The 21,570-nt window shown below is 42.8% G+C and overlaps 2 protein-coding genes across 3 annotated transcripts in view; both read right to left on the minus strand.

The window, feature by feature from the left end:
• Nucleotides 1-1,078: 1,078 nt before the first annotated feature.
• ARL2BP (ARF like GTPase 2 binding protein) lies at nt 1,079-7,764 on the minus strand. Of its 2 annotated transcripts, none has more exons than XM_082862158.1 (6): nt 7,409-7,764; nt 6,610-6,671; nt 4,777-4,883; nt 3,684-3,769; nt 3,376-3,472; nt 1,079-2,752 (listed from the first exon to the last, which is right to left on the minus strand). In XM_082862158.1, the coding sequence occupies exons 1-6, from the start codon at nt 7,462-7,464 to the stop codon at nt 2,651-2,653; spliced, it is 510 nt and encodes a 169-aa protein (XP_082718284.1). In that variant the 5' UTR covers nt 7,465-7,764; the 3' UTR covers nt 1,079-2,650. The 2 variants fall into 2 exon arrangements, with proteins under 2 accessions (XP_082718284.1, XP_082718285.1); XM_082862159.1 differs by lacking the exon at nt 7,409-7,764 and adding an exon at nt 6,986-7,393.
• A 3,714-nt stretch (nt 7,765-11,478) lies between these two features.
• RSPRY1 (ring finger and SPRY domain containing 1) overlaps nt 11,479-21,570 on the minus strand; it is a 46,550-nt gene continuing 36,458 nt past the window's right edge. The window contains exons 12-15 of the mRNA XM_082862758.1: nt 21,096-21,198; nt 20,595-20,747; nt 16,994-17,098; nt 11,479-12,903 (exon numbers count right to left, since the gene is read on the minus strand). Of these exons, the coding sequence (XP_082718884.1) occupies nt 12,807-12,903; nt 16,994-17,098; nt 20,595-20,747; nt 21,096-21,198 (458 nt within the window). The 3' untranslated portion in view covers nt 11,479-12,806. The remainder of the gene's footprint in view (nt 12,904-16,993; nt 17,099-20,594; nt 20,748-21,095; nt 21,199-21,570) is intronic.

Below are 21,570 nucleotides of genomic sequence, written 5' to 3' on the forward strand. Positions count from 1 at the left end.
GGGGGAGTCCTTCTGAACTTATTTTCCCACCACAGCGCAACATGCTCTGAATAATGAGCCACAGGCATTTCTGGGCACCCCTTGGTCCTGTCTTAAAAAACTGGGAACAATTAAAATGTAACTAGATTCAAACAGTTGCAGATGAGCTGCTCCATTGCGAAGGGTGGGGGGGGGGGGAGACTAAGTCTGATACCCATGTCCCATTTGGGTCCCAGGCCTAGTTTGTGCCTGTTGTCCTGGTGTGAGTTAATAGCATCCCTTTTTACTCTCCAGTGTCTCAGAGTTTGAATAACAAATTATAGTCATTCTAGAATTAAGCCATAAAAGGATAGTTTTAAGGAAGACCAACCGATTTTCTTTTGAGGCTTAAGAGAAAACCAAATCCTTGGCAAGTCTTACCAGGTTTCTGACACCCTAAAACACAGCCTATTTTGGTGGAGATGTTAACACTCTCTGTCAAACAACTACCTGTTGGTTCAGGCCAATGCATCCCCCAGTCCTTAGCCCCTGGCCCTGCAGTTTGGGTGAACAGTGCTTCCCATGGCTGAGGAGGCCTAAGCAATAGGAGGAGGCAAATGTCTCCTGAGGCTAGGTCTGCACGTGGGGCCTTCTCATCCCAACCATCCCTGAGCCCCTCTGAAGGTGGGACATGATGAGCTAAGTTCCTGAGCAGACCGGAGAGAGTTCTAGTTTGTTTTAAAAAAATCAGAAAGCCTGTTTTCTAATGTGAAGCTACAACAGACGTGCCTGCTTTTTTTCTGAGTGGAAAAGGATGAAAAAGAACCATATGCCTTTTTTGTTCACTTTTCATAATTTCATCTTTGTCCACCTGCCTTTTCTCAGCCAGACTGAATAGAGGGATTCTTCATCAAGTGCTTCCAACATGCCTGGCCTGCGATGGGCAGTCCCGTTTATAAAAAGAGCAAGAAGGGTAGGCAAGGCCAGGAGACGAAGTGTTTTAAAAAGACTTCGTCTTGAAAGACCAAAGTACTGATAACCTGATGGCAGCAGCAATAGTAAAGAAGGGATGACTCATTTAGAAAGATGGTTTTTGTTTTTTTCAAAACACCTGAAATTTTACTCATGGTACAAAAGTATTTAATAAGCGCCACGTTGGTACAGAAAAACGCACAGCCTACAGCTAGCTCATCCTTTAAAACCAGAACAGCCAAGTGAAAAGTCAGTAGAGAGTCTTATTTTTACTTTAAAAATAAAAAAAGCAACAAAAAAACAACTAAGGTATACATTGGGAATTGAACTACTATAGTTTTTCTTTCTAGAGAGGTGACATCCATGTTTTCTGGTCAGTAATGTTCTATCAAACATTGTACTAAACCAGTGTACTAAATCCAAGCAGATGACCAGTAAAGCTGTTTGCTGTCTCCTACTGAGCTAGACCAGTGGAACACTATCTTGGTAGGATTATTTTGACAGCAAGAAGGAAGTGCAGAGCCCCTACCCCAACAGAAAACCTAAGGAGCTGTTCTACATAGAAAGGGTTTTAAGCAAACCTGCACAAATACTAACATGCTCTAAGAAAAGGAAACCTTTTAGACCACTTCCAGCATACATTCATTGGTGCCCAGTAAAATAGGAACACCAACATGGAAAGCATTTTTGCTTTCATAGCACTAACAGCTAAAAAGCACACAGCAATATAATACTTTGATCTTGAAGTGGGTAATCATGGAAGTTCCAAGATTATATCCACTAGGTTAGCCTGAGTATTCATTTATAAAAATGTTTTCAAAAACACATAAATGAGAGTTATAGAAACAATGGGACTACATCAGGACCAGTAGAAGACAGTAAAGTGATACAAGGACTGTACGTGTAAGACTAGGAACTGATTTTCACAAGTACCTTTTGAGGTAAAGGACAACTCTCTAAGTCGATTCCTACCGCCAAGACTAGCTGTGATAGTAGGAGTTTCAGAAATCTTGAGATGGGTACCTAGCTTGAGTTAAACCCTAGATAAATACTCCCAGTCAAAAACCCCACTGAGGCTGCAGGACTGAAACTCTGACCCATATAAAAAGCTGTGAGTGCACAAAAAGCCTGGTGGGAGGGCTTCCCTGGTGGCGCAGTGGTTGAGAGTCCGCCTGCCGATGCAGGGGACACGGGTTCGTGCCCTGGTCCGGGAAGATCCCACATGCTGCGGAGCGGCTGGGCCCATGACCCATGGCCGCTGAGCCTGTGCGTCCGGAGCCTGGGCTCCGCAACGCGAGAGGCCACAGCAGTGAGAGGCCCACATACCGCAAAAAAAAAATGCCTGGTGGGACATGCAAGGCCTGCTGGGCCAAGAGAGTTGGTGATGGTGGGTTCTTCCAACAAGGACACACCAACACATATGCTGGGGAAGTGCCCCCCAGGTGGAATGCTGGACTTGGGCTTGGTGCAGGAGCCAGACTCAGAAGCTCCTGAAAGAGGTGTCTACTCAGGGAGGAGTACTAGGGTTACTGAAGACAAGCACGTGTCCCAGGAAGGTCGGGTCATTTTCTTCTGACCCATCAATACTTAACATTAACAAAGAGTTGCAGAACAGAGTCAGTGATTCCAAGATGTATTCTTCAGACAACATCAGCCAAAGCCTCTCCCAGTCTATTGGGCTGGTGATGTCTAGAAAGATCCCATTACCTGGAGGTGGGACCTAGGGCCGCAGATTGTTCTGGGAAGCTGTCATAGAAGATGATTTGCACAATGAAGTCACCACTAAACCGCTGCTTAAGTCCAGTCCCCGGCCTTCTTTTTCCTACATGAGAAGAGAGCAACTTTAAGAGGCAAGAGACAAAAAAAAGTCCTTTCTAGCTCATAACAGGGAAGGAAGTGTTCAGGGTGGGCCACCAGGGAGCACACAGGAAGAGCGAGTGATTTTGCATTTTTATTCAGAGCTGGTCACTCTTTAAAAATGCACCTCTTGGGGACTTCTCTGGCAGTCCAGTGGTTAAGACTCCACGCTTCCACTGCAGGGGGCACGGGTTCGATCCCTGGTCCCTTGGTTGGGGAACTAAGATCCCACATGCCACGAGGCGCAGCCAAAAAAACAAAAAAATGACCTCTCTTCACTGAAAAACATTTCTTTTTCCTATTAAGAACCTGTACTCCAAGAAAAGCAAGGCAATCAGACCTGTTTTTTGGCTTTGTCCTTTTGATTATTTAGGAACCCTATAAGGTGCCTGGGACCTGTTTCACCAAAACCATGAGAATGTAATTCCTTGTTAAGGGTCCCAGGCCCCGGCCAGCAGAGGACAGCAGCTTGCTCTGCTGATACTGGCCAGTCTTACAGAGAGGAGCACAGGGGGTGGTTTGTGCTCGACAGGTCTACTTGGAACTTTCTAAGCAGTTCACTGTGACTAAACAGACAGAGGAACTTACTGCTCTATAGTCCAGAAACATTTCTTTAAAAGCCAGAAAATCCGTAAACGTGAGCAGCATGTCGAAAATGTCACCGGCCACTTCATCTTTATGGTGCCTGCAAAAGAAAAGGGGCTGCTTCATGAATGAATGATGATACAGAGTGTCTCTTCGAGATTTCCCTCAAAGGTCTGGAGGGGCCTCCCACCCAGGACCTAACCAAGTGCTCTAAAGCTTGATATTTAAGCACTGAGGAAAACAAGGGGGAGGGTGTTCTTTCAGAGTTGAGGGTAAAAAGACGTAAGAAAGCAGAGTCAAGCTCAACTCACTGTAAAGTTGTAGTGAAAGCCGCCATGTTAAATCCAGGAATCCGCTCCAACAGCTGTTCTTCTATATACTTTTCTACCAAAGAAATCTAACAGTGGAAAGGATCTTGGTCAGACTGTGCTTTAAGAAAACAAAGCTTCTCTTCAGAAAGCCTGTCCTTCAGCCCTTTGAAAACATTTCCTAAGAGCCTATTCTGTGTGCCTGGCTCCCCGCGAGTGCTGGGAGAACCCAGAGAACCCAAACCCAAACCCAGCTCCTGTCCTCAGTGAGCACACCCCCTGTGCCCTGGCCCACCCGTGGGAGAGGCATTTGCAGGTAATTACGATGTAACGAGGAATGCTCCAAGGTGGGTAGGGATAGGGAGCAGAAGGGCTCCCACTCCCCACGGCGGGAAGGGAGGAGTGAAGTAAGTGGGGGCTTTTCTGCCTGGGTAGACCGAATCTGTGCGGAAAGAACATATAAAAAAGCACACAGTTGGAGGTAATCGCAGGTTCCTTAAAAGCTGAGGCTTGGCTTAAGAAACCTTCTTCGACTCTGCCACACTTCTATGTTAAGGGAAGAAAGTCCTGGAGGCTCAAACCTCTTCTCGGACCGATGAGATCATAACAGGAGGCTGCACGAGGCCTTGGCATAGGGCAAAGACCCAAGGGGTCAAGAGTCGAGGTTCCTGGGTTCTAGTCTTGGTTTTGCCACCAACTACTTAGTGATCTTGGTCTTGGTTTTCACTTTTATCAAACAGTCTTGCATACCTGACTGGATTATGTAGTAGGAAAAAATAGTGTGTGAAAGCCCAAAAGGTCAAAAGTATGTAAGTGCAAGGTATGGTGAATCCATATACTGTAACTGAAAGCAGGATTATGATAAAGCCAAACATGTTTTAAAACAGAAGACGAAGTCATTAAATATTTGGAAAACAGCCCCAAGAACTGTGCAGAGGAAAACAACAGGAGGTGAAGACTAAATCAGATTCTAATTAGGCTTCCCGGCAGGGTGCTGATGGCAGATTAAGTTGAGCAGATTTCAACATCATTTGATCCTAAATTCATAATTTAAAGAAATCCTAATCTCCAGTAAGAGAAACAGGAATCCACTTACATATTCATTAAAAATAGGTGTATAGGTGAGCTTATTCTCTTCTGTGTCTTCAAACTCCTGGTAGTACTTGTCCATGAAATTCCTCTGTAATAACTGGAACTCATCATCTGAACCGCAATAGGAAAAATGTACTCTTTTTAGTGGAGACTAAAAACCATTCTGATTTCTAAACAGGCAGGAAGAAATGTCAGCAGAACTGCTTTATGGATGGCCAGTCTCTAGGAGGGGAAAGCTGAAGGTGTTAACCGTACAGTTTCGCGGCATGAAGAGCCTTCACGCTGCTGTGCAACCACCACTATCCTCTAGTCCACTTTAACCAGGGTGGCTTGGGAACTCCACAAAGGGTTGTCTTAATATAATTTCAGCAGCAGTGGTGTAAACAGTGTAGTGATTAAATGCATGGGCTCTGATAGAGGCTAGACTACCTGGGTTCAAATCCCACCTCGGCCACTTACAACTGTGTGACCTTCGGCCTGTTACTTAATTTCTCTAAGCCCCAGTTTCTTCATTGGAAAAATGAGGATGATCAGAGTACCTATCCTGTAAGACTTGCTATGTGGAATTTAGATGAGAATTCATGTATAGAGATTGGTTCATAGCAAACATTAAGGTTTATGGTATTTAGGGTATTTTAACAACCAAACAGAATATAACTTCTAAAAATAAAAGGAAAGCTTCATAAATGACCTAGACTTTGGAATAAATACCCTGGGCTTTCCCACAGCACACAGGTTACTCATAGAGGCCAAAAGAAAGTATTCCTCAGCATTCCCCAGAAATCCTCAGATCCACATGGGATCTTAACAGTGAAACATTTGCATTTAGGAGTTAAGGGTATGAACCTTTACAGGACCCGAAGGTATAAAAACTTGGTCAATGATTTTTCACTAAACAAGGCTAAGAAATACAGCTAGTAACACCAAACAACAGTGTTCTTTTCCTAATTCTCAGAAAACTTAAAGTCAACAGACAAGATTTTCTCAAATTTTTCTCTCCCACATATTTGTCTTAAATGGTTGGTGCCTATTACTGCTTATTACTTAGCAGGACTTATGGATGCCAAAATGAATCCACAAATTCGAACTCAGAACCCAGCTGAAGTATGACATCTTGTTCCTCACGAACATGTGTGCTATGGCTATGGTATTTTTAAATTAATTAATTAATTTTTGGCTGCGCTGGGTCTTCGCTGCTGTGTGCAGGCTTTCTCTGGTTGTGGCGAGCTGGGGGCTACTCTTCCTTGAGGTGCGCAGGCTTCTCATCGCGGTGGCTTCTCTTGTTGCAGAGCACAGGCTCTAGGGCGCAGGCTTCAGTAGTTGTGGCTCGCGGGCTCAGCAGTTGTGACACACGGGCTTAGCTGCTCTGCGGCATGTGGGATCTTCTTGGACCAGGGCTCGAACCCGTGTTCCATGCACTGGTAGACAAACTTAACCACTGCGCCACCAGGTAAGTCCCAATGGCTATGGTATTACACTGTGATTTATATCACAAAATATTAAAACACAAGACTAAAAATTGATTTTACTCTCTGAAATAAACTAGGTTAATATTTTCTGAAGTTTTGCCAAGAGCCCCATAACTTCAAGGTGCCCCATTACCTGAGTAAGTCCCTTCAGGGGACTGAATCTATGGTTACTAGTTACTTAAAGGAGTAGGGGCTGTAGCCTGTAAAGCAAAGCACAATAAGGCTTACTTTGTATTACAGTACGTTACATTAAACATTACATGCAGCTTCATGTTTTCTCTCTTTTTGAAAATTAACTCTCCAAATGGATTTCAACGTCCTTAAAAGCAAGGGCCTAAAACCTAAAAAGCACAGGCAAGGAAGCTTACCCATGATAATGTCTTCTAAATATCCAACCACAGCATCAAATTCTGCATCAGAGGCGGAAGAGCTGAAAAATACGCCTGGATTAGGAGCTGTTTCAGATTAATTCCTCTTTTTTTCAAAATGTATTATGGACATTTTCAAATAAACTTCCCATCAACTAGCTTTAAAAATTAATAATGATTACTGTCTAATTCAGCAATGCCACACAGAAGAAAACACATTTGACACATCTGTGACATCAAAGTTGAATGCAATGGCTCCACTTTCATAAAACATGATACGACCCAAGGACTTACAACAGGGACAAATAAAAGGGGCAAAGGCTCACAGCGGACATCTTAAGGCTCCTCGCATTTATTTCGTTGGGGTCCTACTCACCGCATTTTCGCTATCCCCCCACACCAATCTGCTTGTGGGCGGGCGTAAACTTGGTGCGGTTAAGACACTGGCCGGGAAGGGGGGCAATTAGAGCCCCTGGGGGTAGTGGTGGTGGTCTTCTGACCCGTGGTCGGGCCTCTGCAGCTCAAACTCGCCAGGTTTTGCTGACGACCAAGGATTGGAGGCGGGGGGCATTGTGACAGAGGCGTGTATCATCGCATGACACCGCACTGCACTCCTGTCCTCCAGGGCTGAACCCCGCGGTCGCCGCGGCGGCAGAGTCGGCCGCGGGAACTGGGGCGGAGTCTTGTTGCTCTCCCACCCACACCGGGGATACTGGTTTCGCAGGGCGGAGGCAGAGGCCGAGGCCAAGCGGCGGCAGCCCCGACCTTCAGCCTCCCGGGCTCGTGCGGCGTCACTCACAAGGACAGCGCGAAGCTCTCTTCCTCTAGAGCGTCCATCGCCGCCGCCGCGTCCATCGCCAACGCCGCATCCACCGCGCGCGGGGCAGCGGGCCCGCCGGGCTTCTACCCCGCCCGAGGCCCGGGAGCAGCCTCCGCTCTGCTCCGCAGAGCCCCAACCGGCATCGGGAAGGCCTCGCAGCCGAGGCCTCGGCCGGTTCACGGCCCAACCGAGTAGCGCCTGCGCACGACACCCCGGCCTCAGGCTCCCTGGCTGCTGCCACGCGCTAGCCGGGCCGCACTTAACTCGCCGCTGCCGCCTAGGGGGTCCCGGCGTCCGTTACCGCGCCCACCCCGCCTTCACCAAGGCCTCCGCGACCCTTCCGCCGCCTCGCGGCTCTCAGCAGCCAATCACAGGCGTGCGTTGCCAAACGCCAGGGGCGGGGCAAAGATAGGGAGAGGAAGTGAGGGAAAGGGATGGAGGGTCGCGAACGGAAGTCGGACCTCTTTGAGCAGGTCAGGGGCTCTCTCACGTATACTCACTTTGTGGGGTGATTAAATCTGACGTCGTCCCCATTTTGAAGAGGAAGGAATCCAAGCCCAGAGAGAGCCTTCATTTCCTCACTTGCAACTTGGAATGAATTACAAGATTTAAGATGAAGCTTCAGGTCGTTTAAAGCGGGTTTTAAGAGCACTGTAAATCGAAAATCTCTTGAGAGCCAATCCCTTAGCTTTTGAGCCAGATAATGAAGACCTCTGATTTGCGAGACAGTTACTCCCTCTCGTGGAAGGATCGCCCCACCGCAAGAAGTGGAGGTATTGTAATTTACATCATAAGTATAATATTCACATCAAAAAGATTATTCGGCACTAACTGGTTTCTTGGGTAATTAGGCAAGATAAAAGTTGACAGAACCACTTTGAGCAACTACATCAGGTGACTTTGCTCCAGGAAAAGTACCCCTCCAAAACTGACGAATTTTGCAAAAGGATACCCTAGATCTGTTTTCTCCTGATTGGATCACTAGACATTGTGTCTCTTCGGTTGCATTTTATTTTTTGGCCAAATGTCTGGTACATGTCTAGAGGAATTTTAGGTATGGCTTAAGTTTGATCTGTGGGTCAGATGGCCAGTCTGAATAAATTGACATTTTTGAATGGACATAAAATAGATATCAGTGGGATGTGGAACTAAAAATGGTTACCATGACACAGTTGTATCCAGGGTGAGATCAGTTCTCAGAGGTACTACTTCTGCTTACCACCAAGTAGAAGGCAGGCATCCAGAAAGATTTGCTGAATAACTGGACGGAGTTCTGTAAGTCAAACACTGGTCACACAGCTCAAGGCAAACTCAGCAATTTCCTCATGACCTAATTTCTCTATAAACCACACTTACTTCTGCTGGACTAAATGAACTTGCCCACACGTTCTACTGCTAATACATATATGGGATCAGAGCAGAGGAGGAAACTTGATTTCATCTTTTCTGGTTATCTAATGCTGTTACAAGCCACCAGAAAACTTATTGGCTAAAAAAAACTCAATTATTTTGCTCTCTAGTCTGCAATTTGGACAGGACTTGGTAGGGACAGCTAGTCTCTGTTCCACTTGGCATCAGTTAGGGTAGCTGGAATGGGGCTAGAGAAGCCTCTTCCAAGAAGCTTACTCATGTGGCTGGCAAATCAGTATTGGCTAGGTAGCTCAGTTGTGGATGTTGAACAGAGGACCTGGGAGGTGGGAGGTGATCACCGTTCCTCTCCACATAGGTCTTCCCATGGATGCTTGGGTTTTCTCACACCATGGCAGCTAGGTCCAAGAGCAAATATTTCAAGAGACGGGACGTGGAAGCTGCCAGTCACTCAATGGCCTGGGACCAGAAACTGGCTCAGTATCCCTTCCACTGCATTCAGTTGTTCAAGCAAACATAGAGCCCACCCAGATTTAAGGGGAGGGGGCAGAAATTTCATTTATAGATGGGAGGAATGTCAAAGAATTTGTGGCCCTCTTTAGTCCACTTCACCATCTCTGGCTCTAAGAACAAGTGGGAATAAAGAATAATAGGTATACACCTATTCAGGCATGTGCCAGATACTGTGATACACATTTAAAAACACATTGTTTCCTTTTAAAATACTTGAAACCCTATGAGAAAACCCCCCAAAACTCTAAAAAGTATTATCTCCATTTTACATATTAGGAAACTAAGGCCTAGAAATTAAGTACTTGCATACAGGTAATAGGCGGCATAGCGGGGTTGGAACCTGGGTCTGCCCCACTCCTAAGAGCCTAACCATCAAGTTATGTATGGTCCCAATCCCCGAGTTGTCAAATAATATTCCTGGAAATCAGAACATGATGTTTTTCTGCTGAAAACAGAATGGCGGACTTTTTGTAGAAAAATAGAAAATTCACTTGTATATATGAAATATTTTCCATTAATAATACTTTCTTCATTCATTTTGGGTTGGCATTAAGAATTGTTTTATGTGACTAAATAGCAAGAAAATGGACAATCTTGGAAACTGCTGACCTTAGTTTTCTTGGTTACATAATCAAGATGGTTGAAATTCATGCAAAAGGCATTTTCTGCTAATGAAATTGTTTTGGTTTCTGTGATTGAATCATCATTCCCTGGCATTCTGCAAATGGCACCATGACTTTATCCTGCTCTATCAATATCATTCAAAAAACAAAGCAATTATTAAAATCTTTTTGGCTGGAACCCCGGGGTCATTTCCCCAATGACTCATTGCAGAAATTACTACAAATTACCTATTTTTCCATCTACTTTTTTCTCTCTCCACTGAATTTACAGACCACTTTTACCTCTCTGCTGGACTACTTAAAAGTCTCCCTACTGGTCATATTACTTCCATTTTTTGCTTGTTCTCTATACTGCCCCCCTTCCAACCCCACTCCAATTCCATTCTCCAAATAGAAGCCAGAGCCACCTTTAAAACTTATTTATCAAAGCATACTTACATGCTTAAACTCCTTTGTTTTCTATTGCACTTAGGATAAAATACAAAATCCTGAACATGGCCTTCACGAGCAGTTCCCTGACCTCTCCAACCCTGGAGCATGCTTTTCTACCCACTCAGTTCCTACCTTACTAGTTCAAGGGACTTCCATCTGATCCTGGGGCCTACTGAGCTCCTTTCCTCCTTAGTTAAGGCCTTTGCCTATAATGTGTTCACCTAGCTACCCAGTCCTAGAAGCCTGTCCTCAGTCTCTCTGCCTGGCTATATCCCTAGGTCCTACTTCCTCCTTTAAGTTTTTTTTTTTTGTAATGGATTTATGATTTCTTTTTATTTATTTATTTTTAATTAATTTATTTTTGGCTGCGTTGGGTCTTCCTTGCTGCGCACAGGCTTTCTCTAGTTGCAGCAAGCGGGGGCTACTCTTTGTTGCGGTGCGCGGGCTTCTCATTGCGGTGGCCTCTCTTGTTGTGGCGCAGGGGCTTAGTTGCTCCGTGGTATGTGGAATCTTCCCGGACCAGGGCTCGAACCCGTGTCCCCTGCACTGGCAGGCGGATTCTTAACCACTGTGACACCAGGGAAGTCCCTCCTCTAAGTTTTTACCAATATTACTCCTTCAGTGAGTTTTCTCCCTTTCCCCTCATCTAAATTAGGTTCCCCTTGTTCTTTCCCAAAGGCACCCTATTTTCTTTCAGGGCACCAAAAATTTATTACAATAAGGAAAAATATAGTTTTCTCCCCACTACCAGATGTCAGCTCCACGAACAGATCTGTTTTGTATACCGTATAGGTGCAGTGCCCAGAACATATTAGGTGTCCAATAAAGGTTTGCTGGATGAATAAGTGATTAACCTTATTTCTTAATTCTAATACTTGATTCTGTCCTACCCTGGAAAGTATAAACCTGAGAGTATAATATCTTGGAACCTTAGCAGCAGGCACCAATGAAAGTTGTGAAATCTTAGTCAAAAAAGGCAACAAATGTTTTATTTCTTCAATGCAAATTACTGTATTCACCACAAGCTAAAGAAGAGAATATATATATATATATATATATATATATATATATATATATATATATATATATTTATATATATTTTTGAATTTACGGAAGACTAAAGACATGGAAAAAATCCAGCACCCCAACAAGTACGGCCAGGAAGGAAATCAGGTCTGTAATAGGACAATTTAATGAACTACAAACAAGAAAGGGTGGCAAAGGAAGAAAAAAATGTGCATTGAATTTAAGACACTGTAAAACTCAGAAGACATATTTACTATTCAAGTATAAACTCAGTAAGGACTTGGCATAAATTGAAAGGCAGCTGCTGAGGTACACCATTATAAAATAAGTTCTATGAATTTACAATTCTACCTTCCAATTTTCTGGGAGAAAAAACCAAACTCTTGAAGGTCTTCACCAGAGACCCTGAGAGGGAATAACACTTTGGATGAAGACATAGTCAACAATCCATGATTGAATTTCCTATTCAAAAACATGTATTTATTTTAAACAATAGGAATACGTGCTCTCAGACTGACCTCTAAGAGTTTTTGAGACTACTGGTTCAAGAGTTGCAAAGTATATTACTTCCCAAAACAATACTGATTAAAAAAAATTTTTTTAAACAAAAAACAGAGAGACCTCATTTGATGGTAGCTTAAAAATACCCTAAATACCAAATTTTCTCCAGTCTAACATTGCGATTAATTTAAGAATTCCTCCTGCGTTGTTAAAACATTTTTTCCTCACAAAATGTGGGTACTGAAATTGGATAAAAACACCATGAATGTGAAAATACCACCAATTTTCTGCAGTTAAAAAAAACTAGAATGTTCTTTGGAATCACTGAAATATCAAAAATTTGGGTTTTTTCCTACAGTCTGTGCACCTTCTTTCAGGCCCTCCATGTTGCTTGTAGTATTGACCTGTGTGATTCTAGTTTCATAGCTTCAAGTCTTGCAATATCCATGCTTAACACACCGGTGGCTCTCTGACCAATGGGAAGTTATGCTTAACCCAGAAACGCTGTCATTTACTTCTCCATAATGACTTTTGCCCAAAATAAAAACTTTAGAATATGAGACAAAACATCCTGTGTTAAACAATCAAATGAACCTAACCTGGAGAAATCCGGTGTGGTTTCAACACTCAGGAGGGCATTGTCTCCTATTGTTTCTCATGGAAGTACTGCAGGCCTAGCTGTTAGCATTCAGCTCTCCTTGGTCTTAAAAGGAATTTCTCAGGGCTGGCAAGTTGGGTTAGATTCTAGGAGAATTTTGTCTTTGACAAACTATCGTTTTTTAGCATAAAATCTGGCCATGGCTATAAGTTTCAATGTGCGTACAACTGATTTGAGAAATTTTTTTTCTTTGTTTTTCTTTTCAACATTGGCTGGAATTGAGTAGAAGTAAGTCCATGATGCCTCTTCACGTGTGTCATGAAATATGAGAAATCTGTCTGACTCTAGACACTATTTCTTTACGACACAATGGGCAGGTCTCCAGTTGCAAGGCACAATCCATGCACAGGTCACTGAGGAGAAAGACATAAATGCCAGTTAGGTCAGTGCTTCAAAAGGTCAGACTGACAATCTGCTGACTCCACCTAAAATGTTAACAAGCATGTTAACTGAAAGGGTAATAATCGCACATGGCTAAAACAAAAAGTAAATATATAAACAGCAAGTCTCTCTTCCATTTCTGATCCTCAATCTTCCTCTTCTGAGGAATAAGTTAAAAGTTCATGTGCATTCTTCCAGAAAGTCTATATGTACATAGCCTATACATACAGATGTGTATATGTAGGTAGAGATACAATGCTATTTTTTCCCAGACAGCTAGCCATCTATCCCAATATCATTTGCTGAATAGTCCTTCTCTCACCACAGATTTGACATGATGCCTTTATCATACGTTAAATTTTTCTTTGTAGTCAGTTCTATTTCTGGGCTTCTGTTCCATTGTTGTGTCATTCTTTTCATATACTGGGGCAAAACTATTAACCTTTCTTTAAGTATAGTTGATTTACATTATTGTATTAGTTTCAGGCGTACAACATAGTGATTAAAATTTTTTATAAATTATACTCCAATTAAAGCTAGGGACTTCCCTGGTGGTCCAGCAGTTAAGAATCTGCCTTCCAGTGCAAGGGACGCAGGTTTGATCCCTGGTCGGGGAACTAAGATCCCACATGCCACGGGGCAACTAAGCCCTAGCGCCGCAACTACTGATCCTGCTCCCCACAACTAGAAAGCCCCTGTACACTGCAACCACAGAGCCCTCACACTCTGGAGTCCGCACGCCACAACTAGAGAGAAGCCTGTGCACCAAAACGAAAGATCCTGCGTGCCTCAATTAAGACCAGACGCAGCCAAAAATAAATAAATAAATACATAAAAAAAAAAGATATTGGCTATCGTCCCTGTGCTGGACAATATATCCTCATAGCTTATTTATTTTATACATAGTAGTTCGGACCTCTTAATCCCCTGCCCCTATCTAGCTCCCGCCCTCTTCCCACTGGTAACTGCTAGTTTGTTCTCTGTATCTGTAAGTCTGTTTCTGTTTTGTTATATTCACTCGTTTGTTTTATTTTAGATTCCACATATAAGTGATAATATACAGTATTTGTCTTTCTTTGTCTGACTTATTTCACTAAGCCTAATACCTTCCAGGTCCATCCATGTTGTTGCAAATTTAACATTTCTTTTAATATATTTTAAGATGTGGTAGGTAGGGTTGGTCCTCTCCATAACTCTTCTTTTTCAGAATTTTCTTGTCTTAGTATCATAAACTTTTAAGTTAGCATTTCTATTTCCAGAAAAATAAAAACCAACCCCGAAAACCCATGTTGTCCTTTTTTTTTTTTTTCTTCGGTACGCGGGCCTCTCACTGTTGTGGCCTCTCCCATTGCGGAGCATAGGCTCCGGACGTGCAGGCTCAGCGGCCATGGCTCACGGGCCCAGCCGCTCCGCGGCATGTGGGATCTTCCCAGATCGAGGCACGAACCCATGTCCCCTGCATTGGCAGGCGGACTCTCAACCAATGCGCCACCAGGGAAGCCCCATGTTGTCCTTTTTATATGGACCAAATTAAACTTAGAGTTTAGGGAAAACTGTCACGTTTACGACACTAAGAGGTCTTCCTATCCAAGACCAGATCCAGTTATTCAAGTCTTCTTTACATTCCTTGGTAGTTTAAAAGTTTTCTTCAGATAGGCACCATATATTTCTTGGAATGTATTCTTAAGCCTTTTTTTTGTCTATTGTAAAAGGGACCTTCAAATATTTGTTCTAATTAGTTGTTATTTATATATAGAAAGCTATTGTTTTAAGTTATTTTTTGTAACCAGCTAGCTTATTCAATTGTCACAATGATTCTAATAGGCTTTTAGTCAATTCTCCTGATATCTACCTATGTAATCTATTATCTCCAAATGATGATTTTGCTCCTTTTTCCAGTTTTAATCCCTTTTCTCTTTCTTGTCTAACTGTTTTAGCTTATACAGTGCAAGTCACAGTGGTGATAGCAGGCATCCTTGTCTTGTCTCCAGCATCTCTTGCAATGCTTCCAGTGTGACACCATTAAAAAGATGCTAGTGTTTGGCTGAGATATATACATCTTTTATATTGCTAAGGAAGTATCCATCCATTCTTATTTTATATGATTTTATTCCCTACATCCATTTCTGTTTTGCAGTATTCCATCCATTTGGGATGGATACTGAATTTTAACAAATACCTTTTCAGCATTTTTGGAGCAAGTGTTAATTCTTTGCTCCACTGTCCCTTGGCCTATTTGGGAAATTATATGAATTGATTTCCTATATTGTACTAACCTTGCATTCCTGAAATAAGCCCCCTTGGTTGTGTTGCTGGGTCCTATTTGGTAATAATTTATTTAGGATTTTTAGGTTTATATTCATAAGTTTTCTTTCCTTTTTTTTTAAGATTTTTTTTTTATGTGGACCATTTTTAAAGTCTTTATTGGATCTGTTACAATATTGCTTCTGTCTTACGTTTTGGTTTTTTGGCCGTGAGGCATGTGGGATCTTAGCTTCCAGACCAGGGATCGAACCCGCACCCCCTACATTGGAAGGCAAAGTCTTAACCACTGGACCACGAGGGAAGTCCCACATAAGTTTTCTTTTTTTGTGTGTTTTGTCAGCTTTTCATATGATTACGATGCAGGCTTTGTAAAAAGAATATCGTAGTTTTCCTATTATCTCTGTGGTCTGGAGAAGTTTAAATAGAATCTATCTATTCCCTGAAAGTTTGAAAGAATTCACCTGTGAAACCATCTGGGCTTAGTGCTTTTAGTGGCAGAGGCAAAGGTAGCTTTGATAATCATCTCAATTTCTTCTACGGTAACAGGAAGGCTTAGATTTTCAGTCTCTTCTAGGGGTTGGCTCATGTCATTCCATTTAGCCAGATTTCTCTTCTTAACCTCTACCCTTCTAAAATTGTTGTTGTTGCTGAAAGTGGAGCTAAATTTTCTTATAATTCTTTTATTTCCTCTTCCAACTCTGTTTTGGATATATCTAGTAAGGAGACTGGTCATACTTAAGATACCTGGTTCTAAGTTTTTAGATTTCAGCCCTCTTTCATGAGCCCTTATTGTGCACAAAACCACCAAGAAGGGCCAGAAAGCTCAGAGATGAATAAGCCCAGATCCTCAGGCACTCTGGGCTAGAGAGTTGATACAGAGGAATAATCACAGCTGGAGTCACGGTGCCTTTCTTTCAGAAGAGAGACTGGTATAGCTAGTGGTGAAATGAGATAAACTCACTGCATGTATGTCCCTTACCAGACGATTAGATAACAACCCATTTCATAAGATGGCAAATGCACAGAGGCAGAGTCAGGGGCTCAGGCTGAGTCAGACCTGGGGGAGACAAACTGGGGTCCATCACTCCAGGCTCTGGCCCCGTAGGCGACCTGCTAGCTAAAGCTATGTCAAGAATAAGAGCAAGGCAGGGTATGGGATGTGATGAATTACAGGGAGCTGGCCTGGAACACCAGCATAGGTATTGCTCATATACAATCAGCACACAAGCCCGGGCTAGGCCAAGGCCAGCACACTGCCCAACTCCTCTTCCCCTTTCTAACCTTAGTTGGGATGGCCTTTTTAGGGACTGTCTTACTTGCTGCTCTTGCTGATGTCTTAGACACTCTGTTCTATAGGATCCAGGCTGCCCTTGTCTCATACAACTGAAATTTGGTTAGATGGCAGGGAGGTGCTGCCATCTCAATGCTTAGGAGGGTGAATAATAAGTAAATGAGAAGGCTCTAAAACTAAAAGGGATTTCCCAAGAGGCTCATAATTAGCATTAAACCTTTTACATTTTGTGAATAAAAACTGTTTAAACTATAGTGTTGAGTAAATTAAGTAAAACAAAAACAGGCCTTCCATATCAAGCAGCTTCTTCTATTTCAGGTACTTTCTGGAAGACAGCCATGTACTACTTGGCAAACTCTAATTCCTCATTCAGCCCACTTTGGATATTATAAACCTTGATGAACAGCTATGGAACTGGTAACACTGTAAAAAGCAATTCAGGAACAGGATGAAACTTGGTCTAATATAATGTACAAAAGAGGAAATGACCAAACAAACCCTCTTACCTGTGTCCACATGGCTTCAATTGTGTGTCTGCTACCTCATCGCAACACAGGGAGCAGCAGTTTTCCCGGATACTAACTTGCTTCAACAGAGCAAGACGCCTGTGCCTGAGTAGAAAACACAGTTTGAAACTCATTTTGTCAACAAATAAATGGGGCCTGTTAGCAGTGATGCATACGAAGTGCCTTGAAAATGCTCTGCACATGTGAGTCTACCATGTATTCCCTAAGCTTTGTTCAGTAAAGTTTTCACACAAGACATCTCATTTCAATCTTTCAATGATTTTCTAAAATAGAGAATGAAGGAGGCATGGTCATTCCCATTTTACAAAGAAAAGGGCAGGAAATGATTTGCATAAGGTCACAGACAAGGAAATGATTTGTATGGGTCAGACACAGTAAACAGATTCAGGAATCAAATTTAAGTCTTTTGGTTCTAAGTCCAGTGCTTTTTTTATTTTACCAGCAAATTAAAAAAATTTTTTGTTTACCTATCTATCTATCATCTATCTATCTATCTTGTCTATCTCGGCTGTGCCGGGTCTTAGTTTCGGCACTCGGAATTCTTGGTTACACCATGCATGCAGGATCTAGTTCCCTGACCAGGGATCGAACCCTGCATTGGAAGTGCGGAATCTTACCCACTGGACCACCAGGGAAGTCCCTACCAGCAAATTTTAACATTTTAAGTCACACATTCTAAGAGTTTGAGGAAACGCATAGAGCGTTTCCCAAGAAAAATGCGCACACACAATTTTCAACGTGTTTATGACAGCTCATCATAGCCACCCTGGAAGTCCAGACACCTTGGGTTAGAAGCCTCGCATTATACTTTCACTCAGCTTGGAATGGAAAAGCAGACATGCAGAACTGCTCTGCTGAAGGTACAGCCTGATGGATGGCCAAGAGAAACAGGAAACATTCGTTCAATTCACATAAGGCCTTATTATGTGCCAGGCACTGTTCCAAGCTTTGGAGATTCAGCAGTGAAGAGAGGACTAAAAAAATATCCCTGCCTTCAGAGAGTTTACACTCCAGTGGGGGGAAACAGACAATAAATCAGATTAAAAAGTAAGATAGGCAGATTTTTAAATGCTAATGAGTAGTGTGAAGAAAAATAAAGCAGGGAGAAGAATAAGGAGTGTGTATGTGAGAGGCAGGGAGTTATAATTTTAAATACGGCAGCTAGGGAAAATCTCACTAAGATGACGTTTAAGTGAAGACATGAAGGGAGTGAGAGAGTGAGCTTGCGGGCATCTTGGAGAGAAATTGTGATTTATGATAAAAAATATATTTTGTTTACATCTGCATTCCTGGCACAGATTCCTAAAACCCTCGATGATTCATAAGTTAAGAGAGCTAGAAAGGTCTTTTGTTCTGTTAATGAGGCGGCTTTTAAAAAGCCCGCTAGGTACCTAAGGATGGGACTGGGAACCAACCAGGTGATTAGAAGGTTGGAACTTTTCAGTTCCCTCCTCTCTCCTCTGCCCCACCTCCTGGGATGGGAAGTGGGCTGGAGACTGAGTTCCATCATCAAAGGCCAATGATTTAATGAACCAGCCCTGTGTAATGAAGCCTCCCTACCAACCGAAAAGGACAAGGTTCAAAGAGTTTCAGGGCTGGTGAACAAGTGAGAGGCAGGGAGATTGGCATGCACAGATAGCCTGTTCCTGAGTTATATACTATTCTAATAAACCGGTAACCTAGTAAGAAGTAAACTGCTTTCCTGAGTTCTGTGGTGGCAGCTCTAGCAAATTAATCAAACCCAAGGAGGAGGTCATGGGAGCCTCCAATTTACAGCCACTTGGTCATAACCTGGACTTGTGACTGGCATCTAAAGTGGGAGAAAAGGGCAGTCTTTGCAGGACTGAGTCCTTCACCAGTGGGATCTGATGCTATCTCCAGTTAGACAGTGTCAGAATTGAGTTAACTGCTCAGTGGTCCTGGAAAACACACATCAGAACATTCTAGTGCAAAGGCCCTGGGGCTACAATAGTAGACCTGGTATGTTTCAGGAGCAGCAAGGAGGCCAGGATGGCTGAAAGAGCAGGAGCATATGGGAGAGGGTCGGAGGTCAGAGAAGTAATGGAGGAGAGGAGGGGACAAATCGTATAGAGGATTTAAGCTTTTACCTTAAGTGAGAGGAAGCCACTAGAGTCTTTTCAGCACAGAAGTGCATGATCTGATTTATGTTGTAACAAAAACATTCTGGAGGCTGTGCTGAATAGACCGAAGGGAGTTAAGGCAGGAACAGGGAGACTACAGTTTAAGGGCAGGGCAAGAACAATCCAGGTGGAAAATGATGGAGGCTTCAACCATGGTGGTAGCAGGGAGAGGGATAAGAAGTAGTTGGATTTGGGATATATTCTGAAGGCACAGCCCACAGGATTTGCTGAGGGATCTGTCGTGGAAATGGCAGAAAATCATTCCCTGCCTTGTCAAGGATACTCTAGGATTACGGCCAGGGAAACTGGAATGACAATGGAGCTATTAACAGAGATGAGGGAAAACTGTAAGAGAAGCAGGTGGTCATGAGTGGATGACTTCTGTAGCTGAGAGGTGGGTACATGGTGCTTTATTGTACTATTCTTTTTTTTCTTTTGTGTGTATCTGAAGTTTTCCATAATAAAAAGTTTAAGAAGAAAAAAAAAGAATGAATAGAAGAAGAGATAGAGACAGAGAGGATTTACAATATAGAACAATTTACAAAATGCCAGATAGAAACAGGACCATGATCTCCTACCCTGAAGTCAGAAAAGAATACTATTTCTATGAGTAAAAAAGGACCCCTTCGCATTAAGGAGGCCACTCAGTCTCCAACAACTCCTGTCTTGGTGTCACTGTCACAAAAGCAAAGTCTAGTGTATTATAGGACTGCCCGAGCTTGTAACTGCTGTTCTTATTCAAGGCAGGCTGCACTTTGGGCGCGAAAGTGATGTGGTACCAAGAGAAGCTGCCCATAAAAGACGACTTTCCGACAGTTGGCGCCTACTGCCATCTGACTTTTGGAAAGTTTAATTCTGCAGAGGTGGTTAACTAAATGCTGAAGCACTTTTAACCAAGGCCAGCCTCCAGGGGAACTCTTAGATGGATCGATTGTACCTTTCAGGGCGTGTGTGAGAAGGCAGACTTGTTTATGGGCCGCATCCAAGAAGACAGGCTACATAAAAAAAATGATGGGGCATGACAGATGAGAAAGGTGTTACTTCACACTTCCACTAAGAGGAATCTGAAGTTCAGAATCCCTGTCAGGCACCAAGACAAGGTGAAAGGAAGTTCTAAGAATGAACTTCAGATCTCTGAGCTGGGATACAAGTGGCCCTTCTGTTCCTGAGATATTATGGAGGCTCTGCCACTGCAGGGCTGTCATCACTGTGTGACATTTTCTAGTTCATCTGGAAACTGCTGACTGAGCCACTCTCAAGCCTTGGGACACTGAGTCCAAGGTGAAGTACACTGCAGAAGGGCTCGTTACAAACCTGCGTTTTGAGCCAGAACAGGAGCTAGGATTACAACATTATGTTACAGATACCTTTAAGACCATAAAGGCCCAACACTGGCTATGCCATGGCCAGTGTGGTCTCTTTGACTGCAGATTCCTTACCTAGGCAAAATGATTTTCTCTTCAGCTGTTAGGAAGGCGTAGTCATTAAAAGTGCTAAATTTCACAGATGGTGGATATTTGAATGGTTTTGCTCCAAAATTGAACTCACATTGTTGATATGACATGAAACTAGCTGCAGCAAAAAATCCAGATCTACAAATAAAAATAAACAGAGGTCAAGAGAATTCATAAAAACAAAGTAAAGCTCTTACACAAAGTGGTGTTCAGAAAATGGGAATAAGTCATACCCGAGCAGAAAGAAGGGTGACATTCTGTTTATTAACCTAGACAGGACTGTGAACCAGAGAACATCCTGCTCTTACTTTCCTATATCAAACTCTGGGAGGGTTTTAGGTAAGATCAAATGGGTCTCCAATTACTTGAAATACAGTGATTTCTCATCACAACTGACTACATAAATGGACAAAGTTTTTTTTGTTTTCTGGAGAAAAGTACATTCCATGCATCTGCTCAAATTTTTGACTGAGAGAAGGTACTTACACAGTAGATGAAAAGACTTGCTTCTCAGGAGGCAGCTGGTTGCCATTTAAAAAGAAAATCATTTGCTTTTCATTCAAATCTAACAGAAATCCTACTGTGTCTCCTAGAGGATAAAGTGAAACACTGTTTGTTAGGATATGGAGATTCTGCTGTCTCAGGGTTTTAATGTCACTGTATTAAGTCTGTTTTTATAGCCCTGTACTCAACATATTCATCATTTTTGCTTCTTCTGCAACTGATCTGACCCATTTACATCAATATTTGGATGTACCATTAACAGGAAAATGCTGCCAATTAATCTATGAAAAGTCATCAATTGTAAGATGCATCCCAATTTCAAAGATGTGAAAATGTGGGGAAAATATGCATTTGGGGATCAGTAAAATATGGTAAGATCAAAATCATGAACTTTTTTGCCTCTCTGGTGAGAGTTAAAACTCTCTGAGAGGGAATTCCCCAGCAGTCCAGTGGTTAG

The sequence above is a fragment of the Leucopleurus acutus genome (assembly GCF_964270905.1).
Source record: "Leucopleurus acutus genome assembly, chromosome: 20".
Classification (NCBI taxonomy): domain Eukaryota; kingdom Metazoa; phylum Chordata; class Mammalia; order Artiodactyla; family Delphinidae; genus Leucopleurus; species Leucopleurus acutus.